Below are 23,116 nucleotides of genomic sequence, written 5' to 3'. Positions count from 1 at the left end.
AAAAAGCAAAAATAGGTCAAAACAACAACTAAGGATTGATTTTAAAACAATACTTGAAGCTCAAAGGCCTAAAATGTTCACCAATAACATGTACAAAAGGGCAGGCCCAGCTCAAAAGAAGAGGCCTACTAGGTAGGTAAGGGATAAAGTGGTCTCTAAAGTAATATGTTCCCAAGTGCACTCTCCCTGTATCAGCAAATGTAGCAATCTAAATATATATATATTTATCTTTGTCTCCAATACATTCAATAAAATATATTGTTTGCACCTTTTATTATTGTTATTTCTATACTGCCCTTCATCTGAGGATCACAGGGTGGTTTACAATATAAAAACACAAAAATACATAACATAGTAACAAACAAAAACAATGCCCCGCCCCTGTTTAAAAGGCCATAGATTTTTTTTTTTATTGGTCACAGGCCTAGAAGAAGGGGAATGTTTTTGCCCGTCGCCTATAGATACGCAACGAAGGTGGCAGGTGAGCTTCCCTGGAGAGAGCATTCCACAAGTGGGGAGCCACCACAGAAAAAAGCTTGTTCTTGTGTTCCCACCCTTCAGACCTCTCATGAAGGGGGCACAAAAAGAAAGGCCTCAGGTAATGATTACATGATATGGGGTGGTTTAGATGGGAAGAAGTGGTCCTTGAGGTATCGTGGTCCTGAGCCATGTAAGGCTTTATACATCAAAACCAGCACTTTGAGCTGAGCTTGGGACCTAATTGGCAGTCAGGACAGAATTGGCATTGTTATGTTCAAACCATCTTGCCCTGGTGAGCAACCTGGCCGCTGAAGTCAGCACCAGCTGAAGTTTCACTGCAGTAATCTAGAGTTTACCAGGGCACAGATGACAGAAGTTAGGCTGTCCCTTGTCCAGGTAAGGGTGCAGCTGGGCCACTAGCCAAAGCTGATGGAAGGCACTCTGCGACACCAAGACCATCTGAGCTTCAAGTGACCGCAATGGATCCAGAATTACCGTATTTTTCTCTCTATTACACGCAGATTTTTTCTCCTAAAAAGGAAGGGGAAATGTCTGTGCGTGTTATGGAGCGAATGTGTGTGTGGGGGTCCCTGGAGCCGATTAGGGGAGCGCAGGAACAAAAATCAGCAAAAATCAAAGCGCGTTGTGTCGGAGAAGGGAAACCTGAAAAGAGGAAGTGGTTGCTTTCCTGCATTCTGCCTCAGGGTCTTACTGCCCACCCTCCTCTGTTTCGTTGCTGTGTTTGCTCAAACGGAACAAAGAGCAGGCAAATCCCCTCCCCTCCAGGCAAGCAGAGGGGAAAGCAGAGGTCTTTCCTTCTAATTCCTCTCCGTGCTCCTCGCAGGCAGCCAGAAAACATGCAGGAGGAGAGAGAAAGCTGGCTTCGGTTTGTGGAAACTTTTGCCTTTTTTTCCTACCTCCCGTTAAATCCCTCTCCTGCTTTCTTAGCCAGCTGCTTCTCTGCACACCGCTCTCTTGTCCCTTCTGTGTTTTTCCTTCACTCCCCACTTAAAATGTAGTTACAAAGCATGGATCCACATGGATCCTCAGGATCTTTGCATTGGGCCACCCCAAATTCACCATCAGATCACATAGCAGCCTGCCCCCCAAAAATCACACACCCACTGTTGCCTGGGGCTGCAATGGTGCAAAAACGTGGTTAAAAAGCATGGATCCACATGGATCCTCAGGATCTTTGCATTGGGCCACCCCAAATTCACCATCAGATCACATAGCAGCCTGCCCCCCAAAAATCACACACCCACTGTTGCCTGGGGCTGCAATGGTGCAAAAATGTGGTTAAAAAGCATGGATCCACATGGATCCTCAGGATCTTTGCATTGAGCTACCCCAAATTCACCATCAGATCACATGTCTGTGGCCACAGCATGAAGCACAAAAATGATACATCCACTGTTTCATTCAGAATTTTTTTCCTTGTTTTCCTCCTCTAAAAACGATGTGCGTGTTATGGTCAGGTGCGTGTTATAGAGCGAAAAATACGGTACCCCCAAGCTGCTGTGACCTGAACAGGGAAGCTGTGCTCCTTTCAAAGGGAGTATAACCTTGAAAAGGATGCTGTGTTCAATACGACACACCTAGTAAACTGCTTGCACAATTGGACATTTCAAAAAGAAACTGCGTGGGGAAATCAGTACAAAATAAGCTGGGGAAACATAAAAAGCATCTACTGCAATTGTGATGGTAAACAGATTTGCTCTCACCTTCCTTCCTGGTTTCAAGCCTTTTTTCCTTTTTTTGAGATTCTCTTTTTGAGATGTGTTTTTCGCTACAGGGGTGTTTTTGGGAGACCTGCCTTTCCTAGGGACCGCAGGTGGAGCCGCTGGTTTCCCCCGGTTAGGCTTCCTTCCCCTTGATGTAGAAGGAGGAACAGGAGCGGATTTCTGAGGAGACTGCATTGAGCGCCGGGTCACTTTGGAAGGGGATGTCTGAGGTTTCGAATTATTCTTTGTACCCGAAACTGTGAAGGAAGTCAAATATACATTTATCAGAATGCATACACTTCAGGAAGCAGTATTCTTTCAAAAGTTCAATTACGCTTCAAAGTATGTTGACAACAAGATTATTTTCAAGTGATTTTGAACTGAAACAAGGACTGCTAACTTTTAAACCAGATAGGGAAGTGGTGTTTCTGACAGCAAGCTTGATGTACAGAAATATGCAAGTGGGTAATGTTAATCTTCATGCAAAGAAAAGCTGGTTTCTGTACATCAAGAGACTGCTGCTAGAGGCACAAAATTGGGCCATGTGATTTCTTTTCTGGCCACACCAGTTAGGACATAACGAGATAACAGAAGAGCTCCACCCCCCCAAAAAACCCCTAAATAGAATTTAATGGAATTTCTTAACAACATGCTGGGAGTTTTGCTTTCACAGGCCCTACTGAAATGAATGGAATTTGTTCAAGAATATTTGTGGTAACTCTATATGAACAGCAAGTGTGTGTGTGTGTGTGTGTGTGTGTGTGTGTGTGTGTGTATATATATATATATATATATATATATATATATATATATATATATATTAGTTTTGATCATTCTGCCTTCTACCCCTTGACTTTCCAGTCATGTGGATTCGTGTGATTGGTTTCATTTGGCCAAGGAAGTACGCCGTTCAATTCCTTCATGTGTCTTACAGAATAAGATTGCTCCCCCCCCTTATAAAGCATATATATATATTTCAAATCAAAATAAATGTAGTTTTGATGTTTCCGTTGAGCTTGTTTTCTAGTATCCAAGAAAAACCCCAAAGTAATTTTAAAGTCCCACAGTTGGTAAAACAATGTCTGCCCATGTCTAAATGCAGCTGTTTCAATGTGAAAGGGAAAACACTTCAGTTTTCAAAAATAAAATTGTGGAACCATTTTGGACCAATTAAACACTGAAAACCAATGTTTGAAACACATAACCAAGGTTGCATGGTCTGTTTTTGTGTAAAGCAGGAAAATTCTACAGAGAGAATACATTCATAGAAAATAAAAAATATATTTTATTTATGTGACACAAAATTTTAACACATGAAATCTGGCCCAGCTCCTATGTATATTGTTGTTTGACTAGCTCACACCCTACAGATTATACATTTCTTTTTCTTACAGCTTTATACAGTTCTGGAGAAGTTTTTAGGTAACTAAACAGTGTTGCTTTTCTTCTTCATCACATTCAATAGTTATCAACCACTTGTATTATACTACTGTTGAAGAATGAAACATTTCTAAGAAGGTACATTTGTGTGAAGTTAAATTCCATGTATTCCGATGTTCAGAAAATCATCACTGGTGTAAAAATGGAAAAATAAAAGTTTTATTACAAAATGTAATTTCACTGCACACAAACACAAATTTCATCACACACTCTCACACACACTTGCCACACTCACACATTGCAAAACAACAGTTATCTGGAATAAACATGTTTGTGCTACAGTCTATGGCTGCCTCCACTGAAATGTCAATGGATTAACGTGCAGCAAAAATCTGAGAGGACAGCAGAGTTCACAAATACAAAGAAAACACCCTTCAATGCCACAGGTTGTAAAATAGCAGGTACACGGTTTTACACACAGTAACTTTCTGCTCTTTGGAATAAATGATGGATAGTGCTTGCTGAACAAAGGCTGCAAATGGAGTAATAATGAGCCCCTGCTGGAACGCTATATAAAAACAATTTCCTTTAAACAGGTCTCCTACCTTTATATTCCAGAGATGCAGATGTCATTTACATTAGCCACTTGTAAGGTTCAAGACCCAATCTCATAGGACTGCTTTTTTAGACTGAAAAAGCAGATCTGCAACAAAGCCCACACTGCCTAGAAAGCGGGCACTGAAATTTTGCACGAGCAAATCAGGGTGCAGCAATTTGCATTTGTTGGTTTAAGAGGAAGAGGAAGGGGGAGGGCAACAGAGTGGAGGGGAGAGACTGCTAAAGCAATTCACATATTGTCTGCGGGCTCTATTGACAGTGACCATCAGTCACCTGCTCATACTTCCTTAACCACCCCCTCTTGAGGAGGGGATCAAAGGTTACATGGGGTCAGAGAATCTGGAAAGAGTGAAAGGACAAGCAAAGAAATCGAGCTGCCAACACAACTATCATGTACAGAGGTATCTCAGCTGAGCTACAGGAGCCAAAACTTGAAAACCATTTTGTAATCTCAACAGGATTTGTATTAAAATATTAGTGCATCAAAATATTAGTTTATTAAAACGGGACGGGGGGGGGGTTATCGGCTGTGTCTCTTTGTAATTAATATATAATGTGCAGTTGGAAGGGGGTGGGCAGCCCTTTTGCTCTTTTCAGGCCAATGCTTTGCATTACAATGGCCCTCTCCATTCCACAAACAAAACAAAGCATTTTGTTTCTCGCTGAGCTGGCAAAACAATTGAGACATCAAGCATTCAGGTCTCTTGTGGGTACTCTAGCTACGCAGCAGCCCCTGCTTAAAACTCTGATCCTAAGCAACAACTTTATTAAAGTCTTTTCAAACCAAATAGTCTTATACTAACCGGAGCAACAATGCATCTTGAAAGGATGGAACAAGAAGCAAAGGATGTTAACACGGCTTTCTGTATTGAGAGTACTGACTGCTTATACAGCTTTCAGCATCACAGAGTGCAAACATATAACAGCAACTAGGATGCTTCAATTACTTCTACAATTGCTTATCCTTGTTTTGATAAGGGGTGAGAATATGCATTAAACATTATGTGTAGACCTGTGAAAAGGACTAAAAATTTAATGGAGCTTACAACTTTTCCACATCTGTTCATTTATTTTAGGATCCATAAGCAGACCCAGCATAGTCAAACCCTACTATTACCAAATAGTCAGATGTTGCAGCTCCATATAAGACAAATTATGGTCTTCTGAAACAGGAAGGAGATAGTTGCTCAGCTTTTTCAGGGAACCTGCTTTTTAATGCATCTAGAAAAAACTACTTAATGCATCTAGAAATAGTTGCTAGAAAAACTATTTTAAAAACTGTATGGACAGTAGCTATGCTGGTGCCATAGGCAACTCAACAGCTGAGCAGCATCTCATGACATAACGTAATGAGAACAAAATATAGTACACCAATGTAAGAGAGGGAGAGGGAGGGACAGAGAGAGAGGCACACGCACTAGAGAAATAATGCAATAGTAACTGTGGAAAAGTTTATTAAGGAGATGTAAAATGCCACTACTTCTGACAATGATAACACTGGCTAAGTTCAGACATAACGAAAAACCATGGGATAATTTTGCTTCTGATTTTAAACGTCCAATGTCATTACGTCCAATGTCATGGAATGGTAAGTCTGTTTAAGTGAGCACTTGTGAGAACAAGCCATGTTCTGGAAGCACTTTCCCCTGATCATAGGAAACCATGGTTTACATATTATCCAAAGAAGCTTCCAACCACCTTCCTTAGCACAGCAGTTGGGGAGAGGGAAGCATGCAACTCCCAAGGGTTGCTACACCTTGTTCAGGTAACGTGACCCTACGGTTTCTCATTACACCTGAACTGGTGGCAAGCGTAAAGTTATCAAGGTTTGTCTCTCTATGGCTGCAATCCTATATCCATGAACACGAGGGGAAGCTGCATTGCAAGTATAGTAAATGACAGAGCAGAGGTCACCAATATTTTTGGACTAGTGGGCAAATTTTGTAGGGTGACCGTCACAAAACCTTCATAGCCACCATGGCACCTGCAGACATTGGGATGGTGATCCCTGGTGCTAGTGAATACATTTAATTAAAGCTAGTGGGATTCCTTAGGCTTTATTTCACCCTACTTAGATTTTGCTATAGCATTAAATGATGATGGGAAACACCCAAATACCAACACATTTTTCCTTATAGCTTCTCTGTCAGCTGTATCAAAGCCTTAAAGGCACAGGCTTAAAAGCAAAGATGGACCCGATGAGCCTGACGTGTGGAATTTAACAAATAAAAAATTCTTACCACTGTTCCCTGGTGGCTGTAGAGCATCTCCTGTTAAATCGCACCATCCGACTGGAAAGATATCCCGAGAATCATATTTACACCAATAGTCAAATGCCCCTCGCCAGCCATCAAAGGTAATAAAAACTTCATCTCCTTTAACGTTCCCAATCGTTGCGGGACATATTAAATAAGGATTTTTTCTGTCTATTGCTTCTAGCTTCATTCCAACTTTAAAACAGTTTGGAGAAGGCTTTGTAGGTTCCTGCCAAAACAAAAGAAGCAAACAGGTATGTACACATGAGATCTTGGAAGGAAATGAGTTTCATATAACCTTGATGCCTAAAAGGACTCATGCTCCAAAAGATACGTAGTACTGGGGGGGAAATATGTTAGCCTTTTTCCTGTATTTTCTATGGTCCAGCTCTTCTCCATGGATAAAAAATCATGTTTCTAAGCTAAATGACAGGTTTTATGAGTGATAAAAAGCAGCAAAGAATTTAAAAGCAAGAATTTAAAAGAAATCAACAAAAGGACACTTTGGAGTATTTAGTTATTTACAATATTTCTATTACCGCCTGTCAACAAGAAGTCCACTTTTTGTTGTTGAAAATTTAAGATACGTATTTCTTTCCTTAATTACTGATGAAAGAAACAGAACTACCAAGCAACATATTTCCAACGCTTTGATAATCACAAGAATAAGTTGTTACAGTGTTGTGAAAAACATAAAATAGTTTGCAGTGTCACCCGTCAGTGTTGAGACCATGAACTGACCAATTACCATCTTCAAGTCTATGCCTAAAGCAGGTTTGTAAACGAACAGGAGACTCTCTTATAAAGCCATTCGAATTTGCATAATGTGACTTCAATGCATGTTCAAATGATGAATTGCTTCCATGATGGCATTTTGTTTCCTACTCTTCCTTACGTTTTATTGTTCATTAGATTGATTTCCAAGTTTTGTGGGGAAGGACATGCATTATTAATAAAAAGGGGCATAGCTTCATTTGTAAAATTGTCCATGTAACTAAAAGGACAATTTAAGTTGTAAATATAACTTATATTCTTTTCCCTTACATAATTAAGGCACGTTATTTTATTTCATTTCTTCACTTTGTAAATCAACCCACTTCATTTTCTTTGCAGAACAGAGTTGTACTGTTCCAGCTTTGGTGCAATTCATAAAGTTTATTTATTTATTTCATAACATTTCTGTTCCACTTGAGTGTAAAAAAAAACCCAACCAAACCTCAAAGCAGTTTACAAAATGAGTAACACAATAAAATAATCAGCAAAAAAGTTTAAAACATCCGAATTTACTACTACTACTACTACTACTACTACTACTATTGTTTGAATTTATATACTGCCTTATACCTGGAGGTCTCAGGGTGGTTCACAGAACAAAATCAAAATATAAAACCACAAAATACATAATCTAAATGAAAACAAGAACCCAAGAACCCACCCCCCAAAAACGCCCACATTTTAAAAGGGCATAGGATGTCAACCAAATCAACTGTCTAGTTAAAAAGGAACTTTTTTGCCTGGTGCCTAAAGGTGTATAATGAAAGTGCCAGGTGAACTTCCCTGGAGAGAGTATTCCACAGACAGAGAAGGCCTGTTCTTGAGTTGCCACCCTCTGGACCTCTCAAGGAGGAGGCACACAAAGGAGGGCCTCAGAGGATGATCTCAGGGTCTGGGTAGGTTCATATGGAAAGAGGCGGTCCTTGAGGTATTATGGTCCTGAGCCGTTTAAGGCTTTATAGGTCAAAACCAGCACTTTGAATTGGGTCTGGAAATGGTAGCCAATGCAGTCAGACCAGGATCAGTGTAATATGCTCAAACCATCTTGTTCCGGTGAGCAACCTGGCCGCTAAATTCTGCAGTAGCTGAAGTTTCCGAAACATCTTCAGACGCAGCCCTACGTAGAATGCATTGCAGTAATCTAACCTTGTGGTTACCAGAGCATAGACAACAGTAGTTAGACTGTCCCTGTCCAGACAGGGGCGTAGTTGGGCCACTAGCCAAAGCTGATGGAGGACATTCCGCTCCACTGAGGCCACCTGAGCCTCGAGCGACAGCAAAGGATCCAGGAGTACCCCCAAGCTACGAACCTGCTCTTTCAGATCAGAAGTGCAAGAGCAGGCGATCTCCCAAACCATCTGGTCTAGTGCCTCAGTCTTATCTGGGCTGAGCTTCAGTTATTAAAATAACATGAACTAAGCACAAATTAAAACACATGTAAACATCATATACCAAGAGACAAGAAAGGAGTAAAAATGTTGAGATTGTTACAAGAAGAGAGTGTATTGTTTTTAGCATAAAAATGTGTTCTGCGTTGTCATTTGTGTATGATCCGTACAACAGTGACTGGAATAAGGAGGGTGGGGCATAATTTATGGGTGTTCACTATGCTTGGAAGTCTTTGATACATTCACCAGACTATTCAACAGAAAATAGTCAACCTCTCCCATGCAGGAATTAACATCTACATTTGTCTAGACTGTAATACACCATTTATGCATGAACAGGAACATCACATGTAATAAACAACACACATATTTTAATATATTAATTTGACCTGTGTGGAGAGGTAAGCCTAAAACTGTTAAAACCAAAGAGATTTGTTCTGAACTCAAGACATATACAGGCATTTTCTAAATGCAGGCACTGAGGATGGGGAAGGATGTTCCCCTTCCTAGTACTCCTGTCCTTCTAAACAACTTCCTTGCCTTTTCAGGCTGGACAGGGCAGTATAGTGCTCTGGAATCCTCAACAAGCAATAGAACTGCAGCCGAGTCTCCTACCTTCTTAAAGAATGAAGCAGGCGCCATTTCAGCACCATTTAGTGTTCTTAGGAGAAACATTGGCCAAGAAGATGCATTCATCTGGAACCCTAAAATTGACAACAATAGATTAGTTGTGCATAACAGATTTACCAAAAATATGCCTTTTAAGAAACAAGAGAACCTTTGTTAAGTGGCGTTATCTCTGCAGGATACGTTTTGATTATAAATAGAGGATGAGCATGGGCGCATCGTGCTGAGCCACTTCCCACCAGAAGCTACAACCGTAATTGAGCAATACTAACTAAGCTAAGCACCTGGTGCAACACGTGGGAATACAGCGCTACATTTCAAGTTAAGCAGAAAGGGAGCGTTTGACTCATATTGTATTACGAGCGGAATAGGATTTCTGGGACCAGACAGTTCGACGTCACTTGGGAAATGCCAGTTTTGTATACAGTTAGCAGGAGGCAATTACACACACAATTAGCTCCAAGCTCAGCCAACAAACAAGATGCGGCAAAACTGCCAAAGGGAAGGTTTCAAAAAGGTATTTAGTTGTGCAACACCATTTGGACACTGGAAGTCTGCCTATCTTCAGAAAACATAGGAGGGCCAAATACAGTATGATATATTTTATCAAGGGCTCACTTGTCTGGCTCAATAAAGATATGTGCCAGTTTACATACACTGCAGGAGCAAACTAATTGCATTATAGTACCCGGCAAACATTACTGCAAAGATTTGGGGGGGGGGGCACTCACACAGATAATTTCATTCACTGGTGGTGCTGAAACACCTGTTTCAAGCCATTTTGCTTCCAAACAATTACTTTCTCAATATAGTCCAGGTGTGAGGAACCTCCGGGTCTCTCTTTTCCCCCCAACCCTCACTGGCTAGGTAGAGAGGAGGGTGCAAATTTGCATAGAAACTAGCCTATGGTACCAAGGCAAAAATTTTACATTTGTTGCTTCGTGCACTTTCCCCTCTGGCCACCATTGGCACGTGGTCCTTATGAAGTTTTCAGAAGGGAATGCATCCCTCACCCTGAAGGCAATAAAACATCTTGCTAACAGGAGCAAGATTTTCATACCTGGGGAAGGAACCTGTGGCTCTCCAAATGTGCAACTGATAATCTTTGGCATTGCTGGCTCAAGCCGATGGGAGGACTGGGAGTCCAACAACATTTGGAGGCCACAGGTTAGTCACCTCTGCTTTAAAGCGCCACTAAATTACTAACCGATTATTGTTTCCATTATTTCTACAGAACCATCAGTGGTGCTACACAGGCTTTGGAAGACAGGTCCCTAATCTATCGCAGGCTTACGGCCTACAACAGAACACAGACATCAACAGGGAAAGAGGAGGGAAATGGAGGCATGGGGTAAACAGGGAAGAATGTGCATTATTTCAGTGACACGCAGTGACAGTAGGGCAAGGGGGACCAGGAAGCTGCCCCCAAAGACTTCCCACAGGACAGATAGGGCTCGAGGAAGTGAGAGGTGGCATCACACAGGTTTTTTTTTCTGGGAGACAGTTCTAAAGGGATGCAAAAGAGAAGGGGTGGAGTTCTTTGAAGGAGTCATGCATCAAGATGGTGGAACTGGGCAAGGGCAGAGGATAACAGGAAGGCAACGCTACAGAAGGTTTTGCAGGAAAAACCTGGGAACTTAAGTGACATTTCTCACGGCAGTGCCATGAATCCATGGTTCACTTGTATTATCTCTAGCAAACTCAACCCAACTCGCCCAGTCCAGTACATTTAGTCTATTCATCATTTCCTTTGTCTCCGGCTGCTGTTATTTTGATACGTCATTTCAAACTCTACTGTGACTTCGAAGCAAACTTTGATTTCATCCATGTTAGGCTTTTATGTTTTCTTACCAAGTGGTGGCTGAAGCATTCCTCCTTTCTTCTCGCAGGTTCCAATTGGCTGTATGTCAGAAGAATCCACTAGCCTCCAAAAGTCATTTTTGTTGTCGCTTCCATCAAGCCGCAACCTTAATCTGGCACCCGTGATTCCAATAACTGTAGCTATACATACTGAGGTAATGTTTCGAGGGTCATGGGCTTCCAATTTCATCCCCACTTTGAAATCATTGCTAGGTGGAACCCTAGACTGCAAGAAAGGCAAAATAAAGCATTTACTGGACTATTTTTCCAGGAGGGAGAGAGAGAAGGAATCAGCAGTACTTATTTGGCTAGTGACAAGCTTATTTATTCCCACCATAATTGTTTCTCAGTCTTTGGGGCCAAGATCAAGTGTAGCTCCTCAAAGAAATTGCTGGAAAATTTCCTGGCACCTAAATATTTGATTCTATTTCCAGCCCTGGGCAATTATCCCAGGTGCGCTAAATGCCATTTATATTTACTGTAAATCACTCTTCAATTTAACCAAGGATTTACAGTTCCTATTGTATCTTCACATTATGAGGTAGGCTAGGCTAAAAGATAGTAACATACACTGAGCAACGACCTTCAATGGATGAGCTACAAATCTAATAGGTGATCCGTTGTATTGAAGTTGGCTTCTTACACAAATTTATTCTTTTGCACAACCATAGTAAGCTGGCACTTCCACCCTAAACTTACCTACTTGCAAGCTGTCTCATCCATTTTATTGTAATTTACTTCTAATTAACTTCACAACAAATCACAGCTTTAAGAGGCATGAAAGGCTAATACCATCCTGACAGAAAATTTTAACTTATGCAACTAGTATTTATGATTTTAAAAGCCACTGGAGCCCCCTCCCCCTCTAAATAGTATCAAGTACCTGAAGCTTGCAAAATACCCATATGGGTTGTGTAACACAGAAGCAGACAGACTAGTATCAACTGGGAAATCTCTGGGGTGATTTGCAGTTAATTAGCAGGTGGTTCTAGCTTTTTTCTAGTTTAACAACAGTGAAAGTTTTTAAAAGGAAGCCATTTCTCTCCTTGTGCTAACATTCTTAGGTGTTTCTAACTTATAAAATATGAATAACAATTGGTGGCCTTTGGCTAAGTTTTTATACAACAGTATTGGCCACTTTAAGAGTTCCGAGTTCTCATCCTTGATCTATGTTAACTCAAGATACAGATTTGTATATCCATATATAGTGAATGGCTCAGGGATTACAACAGGTTGTTGACCCCCTCTTCATATATACCAGGCATGGCCAAACTTGGCCCTCCAGCTGTTTTGGGACTACAACTCCCATCATCCCTAGTTTAAGAGGACCAGTGGTCAGGGATGATGGGAATTGTAAACCCAAAACAGCTGGAGGGCCAAGTTTGGCCATGCCTGAACAAGCCCTCTAAACCTTGGGCTTCTTGTAAAAAAACAAAAAAACCCTCATAAGCCTGAAGTCTGCCCACCCCTTGCATAACATATATCTATATGAAAGGTAAGCAACACAAAGAAACTACAATACTAACATAAAACACTTTCGTATACTCATTTATATTTTAAACCATTTACCTGTCTGAAACAATGTGAAGGAGCAGCTAAGGATCCAGTCTCTTTCAAGTAGTTATCCCAGTTAAAATATTCTAGGAGGGAAAAGTGTGGGAGAGCAAAATTTAAACATATTGTTGAGATAAAAAGCCTTCAATCTGCAGGAAGCACACAGATTTTTGCTTATTATCTTCTTCAATCTTTTGTATATTTGTCATCATTTGTGACTGGGGGAAGCAGTTAGCACTCTAAGAGACCACTAGAAGATAAGCAGAAATCATTTACCCAAAGGAAAGTACAGTGGTGCCTCACAAGACGAAAATAATCCGTTCCGCAAGTCTCTTTGTCTAGCGGTTTTTTCGTCTTGCGAAGCAACCCTATTAGCGGCTTAGCGCTATTAGCGGCTTAGCGGCTATTAAAGGCTTAGCGGCTTAGAAAAAAGGGGGGGAGCGGAAAAAAATCGCAAGACACGCAAGACGTTTTCGTCTTGCGAAGCAAGCCCATAGGGAAAATCGTCTTGCGAAGCAACTCAAAAACGGAAAACCCTTTCGTCTAGCGGGTTTTTCTTCTTGCGAGGCATTCGTCTTGCGGGGCACCACTGTATCTGAACTTCTTCTCTTTTCTATATACATATAGATAATGCTTTTCTTTTCAGGTATAGATATAGATATATGAAACCCTTGTTAGAATCTAGATTTATATACAGTGGTACCTCGGGTTAAGTACTTAATTCGTTCTGGGGGGTCTGTTCTTAACCTGAAACTGTTCTTAACCTGAAGCACCACTTTAGCTAATGGGGCCTCCTGCTGCCGCTGCGCTGCCACTGCCCAATTTCTGTTCTTATCCTAAAGCAAAGTTCTTAACCTGAGGTAATACTTCTGGGTTAGCGGAGTCTGTAACCTGAAGCATATGTAACCTGAAGCGTATGTAACCCGAGGTACCACTGTACTACTTTTGCAGGAGCAGTTTTAGTGAAATTAATAGCAGTGGTTTCACTGGTTTACAGACTGAGCATTAACATAAAACAAAAAGGAACATTTCTTTGTGCACAGGGAGGCGAGTCACTGCTGAAAAAACACACACAAATGCATTCACACTTAAGCTGTGCCTACACTGCAGCTTAGAATAGCTTGACCTTGCAGTGTGTTAAATTTGCAGGGTCTGGATTCCCTTTGTTATCTATCCACTCCTTCAGAAACCTGCTGAATAAAGATAAACTACTGTGTTTACATAGCACGAGATTTCCTGGGACAATAAAGTGGTTCTTGGTTTAACAATGGCAAGGGCTGAGCTAAGTAAATAATCCTTTTTAAAAGTTTCTTTAAAAAAAATGTAAATGCTGATTCTCATTATAGCGTACAGCTGCATAATTTGGGCAAATGCTTGCGAATCAATACCTGCTCCACTCAAAAATCCAGATGCAAGTTTGTTTGTTTTTGCAGGTGGGTGCACAATAGTTTGCAAGAGTGGAGAGAAGGCAGAGATAGATATTAACTGCCTCCACCCACCACCAGCTAAACACAAAATGCACACAACACTGCATATCACACAAGCCACAGACATGCATGAAAATATACATACATATACACATGAGGGGACAGGCCAGAGGGAACATGTCCTCCCCAAATACACACATAGTTGAAGGAATAGAGTCAAAAAGGGGGGGAACCACCCCCTTGTCTCCCCCCCTGTACCCCCACCCACTCATATGCTTCCCACACAACCATCTCTACTACTTCATCCCTTCTTTCTGCACACCTCTAGCTATCTCCTCCAGATTGAAGGAGGAGATGGTTGACATGACATCCCAGCGCTCACAAGCCAAGGGCGAAAAAACCCAAGCTCTCTCATACGCTGCCCAGTCAACAGACATATATTGGGACTACACGTCCAGATCCCACCTTACACTGCTAATCTGTGCATGTTCTCAATGGCTTCATATGAGTTTCCTCTCCAAATACAAAAATTAAGCCACTGAAAAAATGATACTATGCTGCCACCTAGTGGCTTTGATAGGATAATCTACAACCTGGTGCCCTCCAGATGTTTCCAACAACTCCCATCAGCTGATGACAGTTGTGCTTTGATGCAGTGTTAGAAACTGAGATATGAAAGCTAGGAGCTAAATGACACCTTAAACTTACGTTATGGGCGCAACAACGGAATGTCTAGGCGTGCTTTTTTATAGCAAGAATACAGAGCTGAAGCTAAAATATTATGTTCACTCCTTCCCCTGCTCACCCCGCTAATATTCCTAAGAGGGTCTCTTCTCTAGTCTTCAGAGAGTGGCTGGAAGTGGGGAGTCAGAAAAGGTCCTCCTTTCCTTCCACTCTGAGGTTTTAATCTGAAATCTTAGGCGCAATACTGCACCCAGAGCTCAGAAACTGCTCGTGCTAATGAAATTCCCCGTCGCAAAATGCGCCTAGAACAATGGGGGTTTTGAACACTGCTTTGATGCATGTAGTCTAAAACAACCTGGAGGCTGCCAGGTTGGGGGAAGGGCTGCTTTATAATTGCTAATAAAACTCAGAGGTCCTGGCTAATAGCAGAAAGCCTCCTTGAGGCTGCCACAAGTGATGCAGCAGTGGGACTCCTGCATCTCATGTTCTGACATTAGCTTGTACTGGATTTCTACCATTCATTATGTGGCACACGTCTCCTGTGTTTCACTCATGTATCCAGCCCATTATTTCCTTAAAATGTTAAAACTCTTGCACAATCAGGGTGAGGAAGGCCCATCTTGAGCAGAGCTAGTCACCTTTAAAAGTCCTTCTTTACTTCATTCATTTTCAACCCAAAAAACTGCTTTTTGTTTTAACTCCCTCAGTCTACCTATATATCAACCAAGTTTCAATTTCTCCCTTTGGTTTATTTTAGCAACATTACCTACCCTAAAATCTTTCTTGAACCCAAGAGCAAAGATACCAGCAAACCCAGGCAAAGGGCTCAGGTAGGAGAATAGGAAGCAACTTAAAAGGTAAAGGGACCCCTGACCATTAGGTCCAGTCGTGGCCGACTCTGGGGTTGCGGGGCTCATCTTGCTTTTGTGGCCGAGGGAGCCGGCGTACAGCTTCCGGGTCATGTGGCCAGCATGACTAAGCTGCTTCTGGCAAACCAGAGCAGCGCACGGAAACGCTGTTTACCTTCCCACTGGAGCAGTACCTATTTATCTACTTGCACTTTGACGTGCTTTCAAACTGCTAGGTTGGCAGGAGCTGGGACCGAGCAACGGGAGCTCACCCCGTCGCAGGGATTACTTATTTATAAAAAAAAAATTACACACCTCTATTTCATTAAAAAAGATAAGAAGAAAAGCATACCTGGGCAGGCAGAGTTGAGTTAAGTATGCTTGTCTGCATTTTTGTATTAAGGTTGTGTGTCTGGGTTAAGTGTGCATGACAGATTGTCCCCACTTTGGTGCCAGGCCCTGGAGTGGAGTCCCTAAGAAAATAAAGTGCCCTACCCATTTCAAAACCCTAAAGGTTATGGCAGGGCCACTAGAGCAAGGATCTTTCTGATCTTCTTCTCCCCCACACGCAGCAGCCCTCTTAAAAGATCCCGGGGTGATTGGGAGACCACCTGAACAGCATGGACTACACTGCAGGAGGTAGTTGTCCAAAAATCAGGAAGGAGGCACCTTGCACAAGTGCAGAGGCTAATCGGGTGAGGCAGGAGGCGATGGGAGAGATATGTGAATGAGCAGAGGTTAAACCCCATTTATTTATTTTAAAAATAATTCATAATATTTACATTTACAATACATACCATTATTTAGCAATTGGTTGCTTGACAGACAACTCTTCCCATGTTTTTCTCTTTTAATAGTCTTAGAATCTAAAGAAAAAGCAAGGATGTAAAACACAGTATTTTTTACATAATTTTGCAGAATAAACTGCCCCGGGCTGAGGTACCCCATGCATCCCTGCATTGTGCATGGATATAGTTCCAGCTGAGAACCACTGCTGTGTATACAAAGCTAAATTATTTGTAGCTAATTATCTTTTTAAAGCCCCCTGAAAGAGCTCTGCCCTAAAAAGAATTTAAGTACTTTGAATGAATGAGTAAATAAATAAATAGGGGACGGGGACACACACGTACGTATATATATGTATGTATGTATTTGCCAAGCAGCAGGTGGTACTGTTGGTCCTCATTGTTGCACTGGTTTCAATTTCTCCCCCTGGTCATCATGTTTAGTCTGGGAATGTCTTTTCAACCTTTGCAAAAGGTCCCCTTCTCCCTCTGGCACTGCACCATTCTTCTAAGAATCCCAACAATTCTGCCACACAAGAGGGAAAAGGGCCTCTTTGCAAAAGAGGCTGGTTTCCTCCTCTGCTCCCCAGAACAGTCCTGGGGTAAGAGGCCCTTCTACATCAGTGCTTCCTTAGAGAGCAAAAACTCTGCTGAATGTGTGAGGCTGATGCAGCATGTCTGCTGCGTCTGTCTCCCCACCCCGCAGGGTAGTAATACACGTTTCATGTACACCTGTCTAGTCCTTCCTTGCTGAGGGTGTGTTTGCATTGCAATGTGTTGCAAATGGGTGGCTGACCCCAAACGTGGCCCTTGTGCCAATCAAGGCTACCCACCCCTGCTTCAGGCACTTACGTGCAGGAAATGGCAGTGCAACCAATCCTGCAATGTTAAACACATTTATTAAGACGGAAACCCAACTGGACTCAGTGGGATTTATTTAGTTATTTCTCTGAGAGTAACTGTGCATCTCATGTAATGAATAGAGTTAAAAATCAGGGAAAGGTACAGTATACAGTGGTGCCCCGCAAGACGAACGCCTCGCAAGACGGAAAACCCGCTAGACGAAAGGGTTTTCCGTTTTGGAGGCGCTTCGCAAAACGAATTTCCCTATGGGCTTGCTTCGCAAGACGACAGCCCATAGGGAAATCTCCGGGACAGCGGGGAAGCGCAGCGTGTCTTCCCCACTGTCCTCGGACCTCCTCCGAAGCCTGGCGGCGGGGCGGGAACACCTCCTCCCGCCGCCGGGCTTCGGAAGGCTCCTCCGAAGCCGGGCGGCGGGGCGGGAACAGCTCCACCCGCCACCGGGCTTCGGAACGATGCTCCGAAGCCGGGCGGCGGGGCGGGAACACCTCCTCGCGCCGCCGGGCTTCGGAACGATGCTCCGAAGCCGGGCGGCGGGGCGGGAACACCTTCTGAAGGCCGGCGGGGGGCAAAAGTCTTTGTTCCCCCCTGCCTGCCTTCCCGGGAGAGCGGAGAAACGCAGCGTGTCTTCCCCACTGTACTCGGACCTCCTCCGAAGCCTGGCGGCGGGGCGGGAACACCTCCTCCCGCCGCCGGGCTTCGGAAGGCTCCTCCGAAGCCGGGCGGCGGGGCGGGAACAGCTCCACCCGCCACCGGGCTTCGGAACGATGCTCCGAAGCCGGGCGGCGGGGCGGGAACACCTCCTCCCGCCGCCGGGCTTCGGAACGATGCTCCGAAGCCGGGCGGCGGGGAGGGAACACCTCCCACCGCCGCCCGGCTTCGGAAGGCTCCTCCGAAGCCGGGCGGCGGGGCGGGAACACCTTCTGAAGGCCGGCGGGGGGCAAAAGTCTTTGTTCCCCCCTGCCTGCCTTCCCGGGAGAGCGGAGAAACGCAGCGCGTTTCTCCGCTGTCCCGGACGGCTTTTGAAGGCAGGCGGGGGGGAGCAAAGACTTTCGTCCCCCGCCCGCCTTCAGAAGAGGTCCTCCGCTGTCCCGGGGTTTTTTAAAATGCTGGGGGTGGGAAGAAAAGCCCTTGTTCCCCCCCCCCCCCCAGCCTTCAGAAGAGGTCGGGGGACAGACTGTCCCCGGACCTGGTCTGAAGGCGGTTTCCATAGGAACGCATTAATTGATTTTCAATGCATTCCTATGGGAAACCGTGCATCGCAAGACGAAAAACTCGCAAGACGAAGAGACTTGCGGAACGAATTAATTTCGTCTTGCGAGGCACCACTGTACTGTAAAAACTGGAAGTGCTTGGAGGAAACTAAACGTGACACATAGGTTTAAAAACAAACATTCCCTTACAAGACAAAGTACCCCGTTTCATACAGTTATCTGTAGAACATATTGCCATGGGTTGCTCTGACAACTACTAGCATAACTGTAAGACCATGTAGACGCTTCAAGGAAAAGTTGAACAATGGCTGCCAGATGCTGAAAGTCAAGGAACAGGGGTGCCAACTTGAATAAAATATTGGGGGGGGTCCCAGGTATGCCGTGCCCCACATAATCCATCACATGACAGGGCACACCAATTTGAATTGCAATGCCTATCAACTTTGGGGGCCCCCAGCCCCTCAAATATTTTAGGGGGGGAGCTGAAAGGACCTCAGCCCCTAGGAGTTGGCTCCTATGTGAAGGAAGATGGCAATCTTGTTTTGCTTGTTGTATTGGGCTGGTCACAGATCAAAGTTGGGGAGCAATAAATATCAAACCTGGCCCAGCATGGTAGTTGCTGCATTCTAGCCAAATCAGGAGTTCTCCATAATTTGGAAGGGCGTAAGCATTTTCAGTGTGCTATGTAATTAACTACAACTGTAGTGTGTTCCCTGTGGAGCTCTGTAAACTCTCTCCCAAGTGCTGCAAGTGATTTGACCTACAGCAGTGCAACAATGGGACCAAGCATACATGCTCAGCTATTTGGAGGGGAAACCACTTTATATGGCCCTGACATTTAAATCTATCCCCAATATAAAAGGTTAGAAAACTCAATCACAGCAATAGTGAACATACTAAATTAGAGAGAAATACGTACGTTAAATCAAAAAGCTGCAATCATATACCCATATACTTATGGGACCACAAAATGAAAAGGGAAAAGGACCAGGGCAGAGAATAAAAATCATAAAAAACCCTGCAGAAATGTATTCTACTCTGTCATGAGATTAGTGAGTTGACTGTGGGGAGTTATATTTCCAAGCTGTGAGATCTTTCCTAGTCCACCTCCCATCTTATTAGGTCTCTTGGGGGCCTCTTCCACCCTGAAAACTGCAGCCCTTCATTTACGTTGTTGCTTTGTTTCAAGAACTTTACCTTTAGCTGCTGTTTTCCCCATGGTAAAATGTTTGGTCCTCCTTTTTCACAATAAGAACACGTCCATCCACGCTTCTTTTTCAACACAACTGCTTCCTGTGGAAAAGTAACACAGCAGGTGAGGCCAAATGCAAAATAATATGTAAATAACTTTTGTACAATGGAAGCGGAATATTAACAGGCAATGCCTTTTTAACCCAGTCAAGAAGGAAGATGGAAGATAAACGTTACACCTTAGCTCCAAGTCACCTGGAAACAAATGCTACAGAATTTTCTGCACTATAGTTCATGAAGCTTGAACCCTAAGTTTAGATAAGCCATTCTGTTTAAACCATTTTATTAAAGGTCATGCTATTGATTCTAATTCGTTTGTCAAGCAAAATACCACTTGATGATACTGTTTCCCAAGCATTGCAGACATCCTATGACCAGTAATAACTACCGTAACTAGGAAAACTAAATTCATTAGAATTCATTAAAACAGGAGGTTGTATTAGCATTAAAATTTTAATTTTGGCAGCACATAATAGTAAACAGAAATCTATTTCATTGCTACAGTTTTTGTACGCAAGTGCACACACTTTACAACTCACATTCATAAATATTGCCACTGGTGTTATCAGATCACTTTCAGCAGTGTGTCTGGCAGTAATGAAACTATAAAGTTGATGTTTTCACTCACTCCACAAATATACAAGAAACAAATTTAACTAGTTGTTAAGTCTACTAGTTCCCTCGTCTGTGCCTCAACTTAAATTATGTTGTCATTTATTGCCCCTGCCTTCCTGAGATGTGCAACCTTGATTAATGGCAATAATCTCTCATGCCTTTTATATACATCATATACCCAACTCTGAACAAGGAAATGATAAACATTAGGGGATAAACAACAATAGCACTTATCAGATTACTATCCTGCATTTGGTTTTGATGTTAAGGTGTAAGACAAAGATCCAAACAGCAGGAAGGGAAACCGATTTTTATTTCCAATTGTAGCCAGAATTCAGTATTTCAGATATTGACATATGCCAAATTAATAGTACCGTAATCTATACTGCCTGTGGATTATTAGACGCATGTTGTATTTATTAAAACAACCATTTAAAAATTGTATTTATAAATGAATTACAAAAACAGATGTTGTATATAACAGAATAAATTGACACATGCCTTTGTATATCTCATTATAATTTAAGTCTACACCATAATTTAAAAACTGAATCCTGAACACATTAATTTTCATGAAATATTCATCTACTAACCAGAGAAGTTGAAAACAGAGATGGATATTATAGCATTACTTTAATTTATTATATTTCGTAGCACTTTGCCAGCATTTGCCAAATTACCTGCTTTTCATGATGGTGCTAACTTATAGTTATGGATTTTAGGGAAATTATCACCTGCAATTTATATAAGACTCTGACTGAGAACCATTAAAGTTGAAAAGCTGTCTACAAAAACTGCAATAAATCAAACAATAAAATACTAAGCTGGCAATTGCCTCATTACACAAACAATGTAATTCCCTGGGATTATTCTGTCTGAACCCATTCTGTGACATTTTACACAGCTAACAAAAACTGGAAAATGCTTGCACGTATAATTTGAGCCTATAAATTGCTTCACGTGCTACAGGGTGCTATGAAGAGTACTGTAAAACGTAAAGAAACACATAACACATTTCATGCGTCTATCGTATCCAATAAGCAGAAGAAATGAAAATCCGCTTAAATGGAACATCACCAATAGCTGCTGAAGTCAAACACATTCCTAAGCTACTCTTCTCTGCCAGCAATAAACTATGAAAGGTGATGCTTAGTCCCAGTGGCCTCACTTTATGTCCAGGCTACTTTAAACAGTCTGTGGGTTTTTTTATCTTTTTTTGTTGCCACCAGATTGCACTTGCTCCCATAATAAAGATTCCAACCCAGCAGTGATAATCATCCCTCTTAGCCACTGGAGTCCCTGCTAGAAACATAAAAAGAATTCCAGAGTTTCCGAAGTCTGTGCAGCTTTGGAGAGACGACTCCCTGCTAACACAGCAACTGCAGTCCTTAAGTGGGGTTGTTGATAATGCAGCCCTCCCTGGCCCCAAGGTACTGTTTTGTGGCTTATGAAATTCCGCTGCAGGTTTGAGAAGTCCAGTCTTCATTTATGGACACATACACTGGCTTCCTAATGTATGTACAGCACGGCCAAAAGGTATCTGAACTGTCATGTATACCACGACCAGTGTATACATGGGGATTGATCTCTACATTGGGGGGTGGGGAATGTGTGAAACTGCCCGCTGGATTCAGTGCAGAAATACAGTCCCTTCATCATTAGTATTAGTTCATAGTTACATTTTAATACAACATCCACTGCACACTTAAAACTACTATTCATGGTACTGCTACCCTCGCCTTCTCGCCTTTCTGACTCAGTGCAAGTTTACAATATAGGAGCCACTTGGATACTGCCCAGAAGTGAGAATAAATGGTGAAATACTATCAGTTTCAAAGTATGGCTTAAACTAAGGAATTAATTTCAAAAGATGTCATTCCAACTGTATGAAGTGTTGTTTTGAATCTAAGTTCTAACTCCCTTCCTAATTATATTTCAAAATAGACTTTAGAAAATGTTGTTGCAGTAAGAAGGAAGTTTGAGACTTGCTTTTCAGACTACTATTAATTTATCCAAAGTCCTTCAGGTTTGCAGTTACACAGCTGTAATGAACCTGAAGTTGTGCCTCTCAAGAGCCAGCTCTTCCTTGTTCCATTCTGGTAAGACAGACAGACATATATATATATATATATATATATATATATATATATATATACACACACACATGCATGCACACACACACACACACAGAGAGAGAGAGAGAGAGAGAGAGAGAGAGAGAGAAATACCGTATTTTTCGCTCTATAAGACGCACCAGACCATAAGACGCACATAGTTTTTGGAGGAGGAAAACAAGAAAAAAATTATCCCGAATCTCAGAAGCCAGAACAAGAGGGATCACTGCGCAGCGAAAGCAGTGCCCCCTCTTGCTGTTCTGGCTTCTGGGAGAGCTGCGCAGCCTGCATTCACTCCATAAGACGCACACACATTTCCCCTTACTTTTTAGGAGAGAAAAAGTGAGTCTTATAGAGCAAAAAATACGGTATATAAATGCCTGCACTTTTTTCACCAATGAAGTATCACGTTAGCACCTTAAATAAATTGGCTTTAAAACTCCAACCTCTTACACCAGCATATTCACACATTTACCATCACAAGCCATTGACTTTTAACAGTTTACAAGAACTAACGCTTATTCAGTGCAAGATAAATAATGTGACTGATGAACATATCCAAGCTGTATCTTGTTTTCCTTTAAATGTACGTGATCAATCTTTCACTTAGTTCATCAACAGTGACATTTAATCTATCAAAAATGGGTTCTCTCTTCC

General features: G+C 42.4%; 1 protein-coding gene across 2 annotated transcripts in view; it reads right to left on the bottom strand.

Annotated features, from left to right (window-relative positions):
- Positions 1-23,116, bottom strand: part of SCML2 (Scm polycomb group protein like 2) — a 45,906-nt gene that overhangs the window by 16,129 nt on the left and 6,661 nt on the right. For both annotated transcript variants that reach the window (XM_077927472.1, XM_028727581.2), the window contains exons 2-8: positions 19,677-19,772; positions 16,417-16,485; positions 12,676-12,746; positions 11,098-11,332; positions 9,235-9,323; positions 6,443-6,686; positions 2,205-2,461 (exon numbers count right to left, since the gene is read on the bottom strand). In XM_077927472.1, coding sequence (XP_077783598.1) covers positions 2,205-2,461; positions 6,443-6,686; positions 9,235-9,323; positions 11,098-11,332; positions 12,676-12,746; positions 16,417-16,485; positions 19,677-19,698 — 987 coding nt within the window. In that variant the 5' untranslated portion in view covers positions 19,699-19,772. The remainder of the gene's footprint in view (positions 1-2,204; positions 2,462-6,442; positions 6,687-9,234; positions 9,324-11,097; positions 11,333-12,675; positions 12,747-16,416; positions 16,486-19,676; positions 19,773-23,116) is intronic.

Source organism: Podarcis muralis, chromosome 4, assembly GCF_964188315.1.
Source record: "Podarcis muralis chromosome 4, rPodMur119.hap1.1, whole genome shotgun sequence".
NCBI classification, from domain to species: Eukaryota; Metazoa; Chordata; class Lepidosauria; order Squamata; family Lacertidae; genus Podarcis; species Podarcis muralis.
This window is presented reverse-complemented; position numbering and strand designations above follow the sequence as displayed.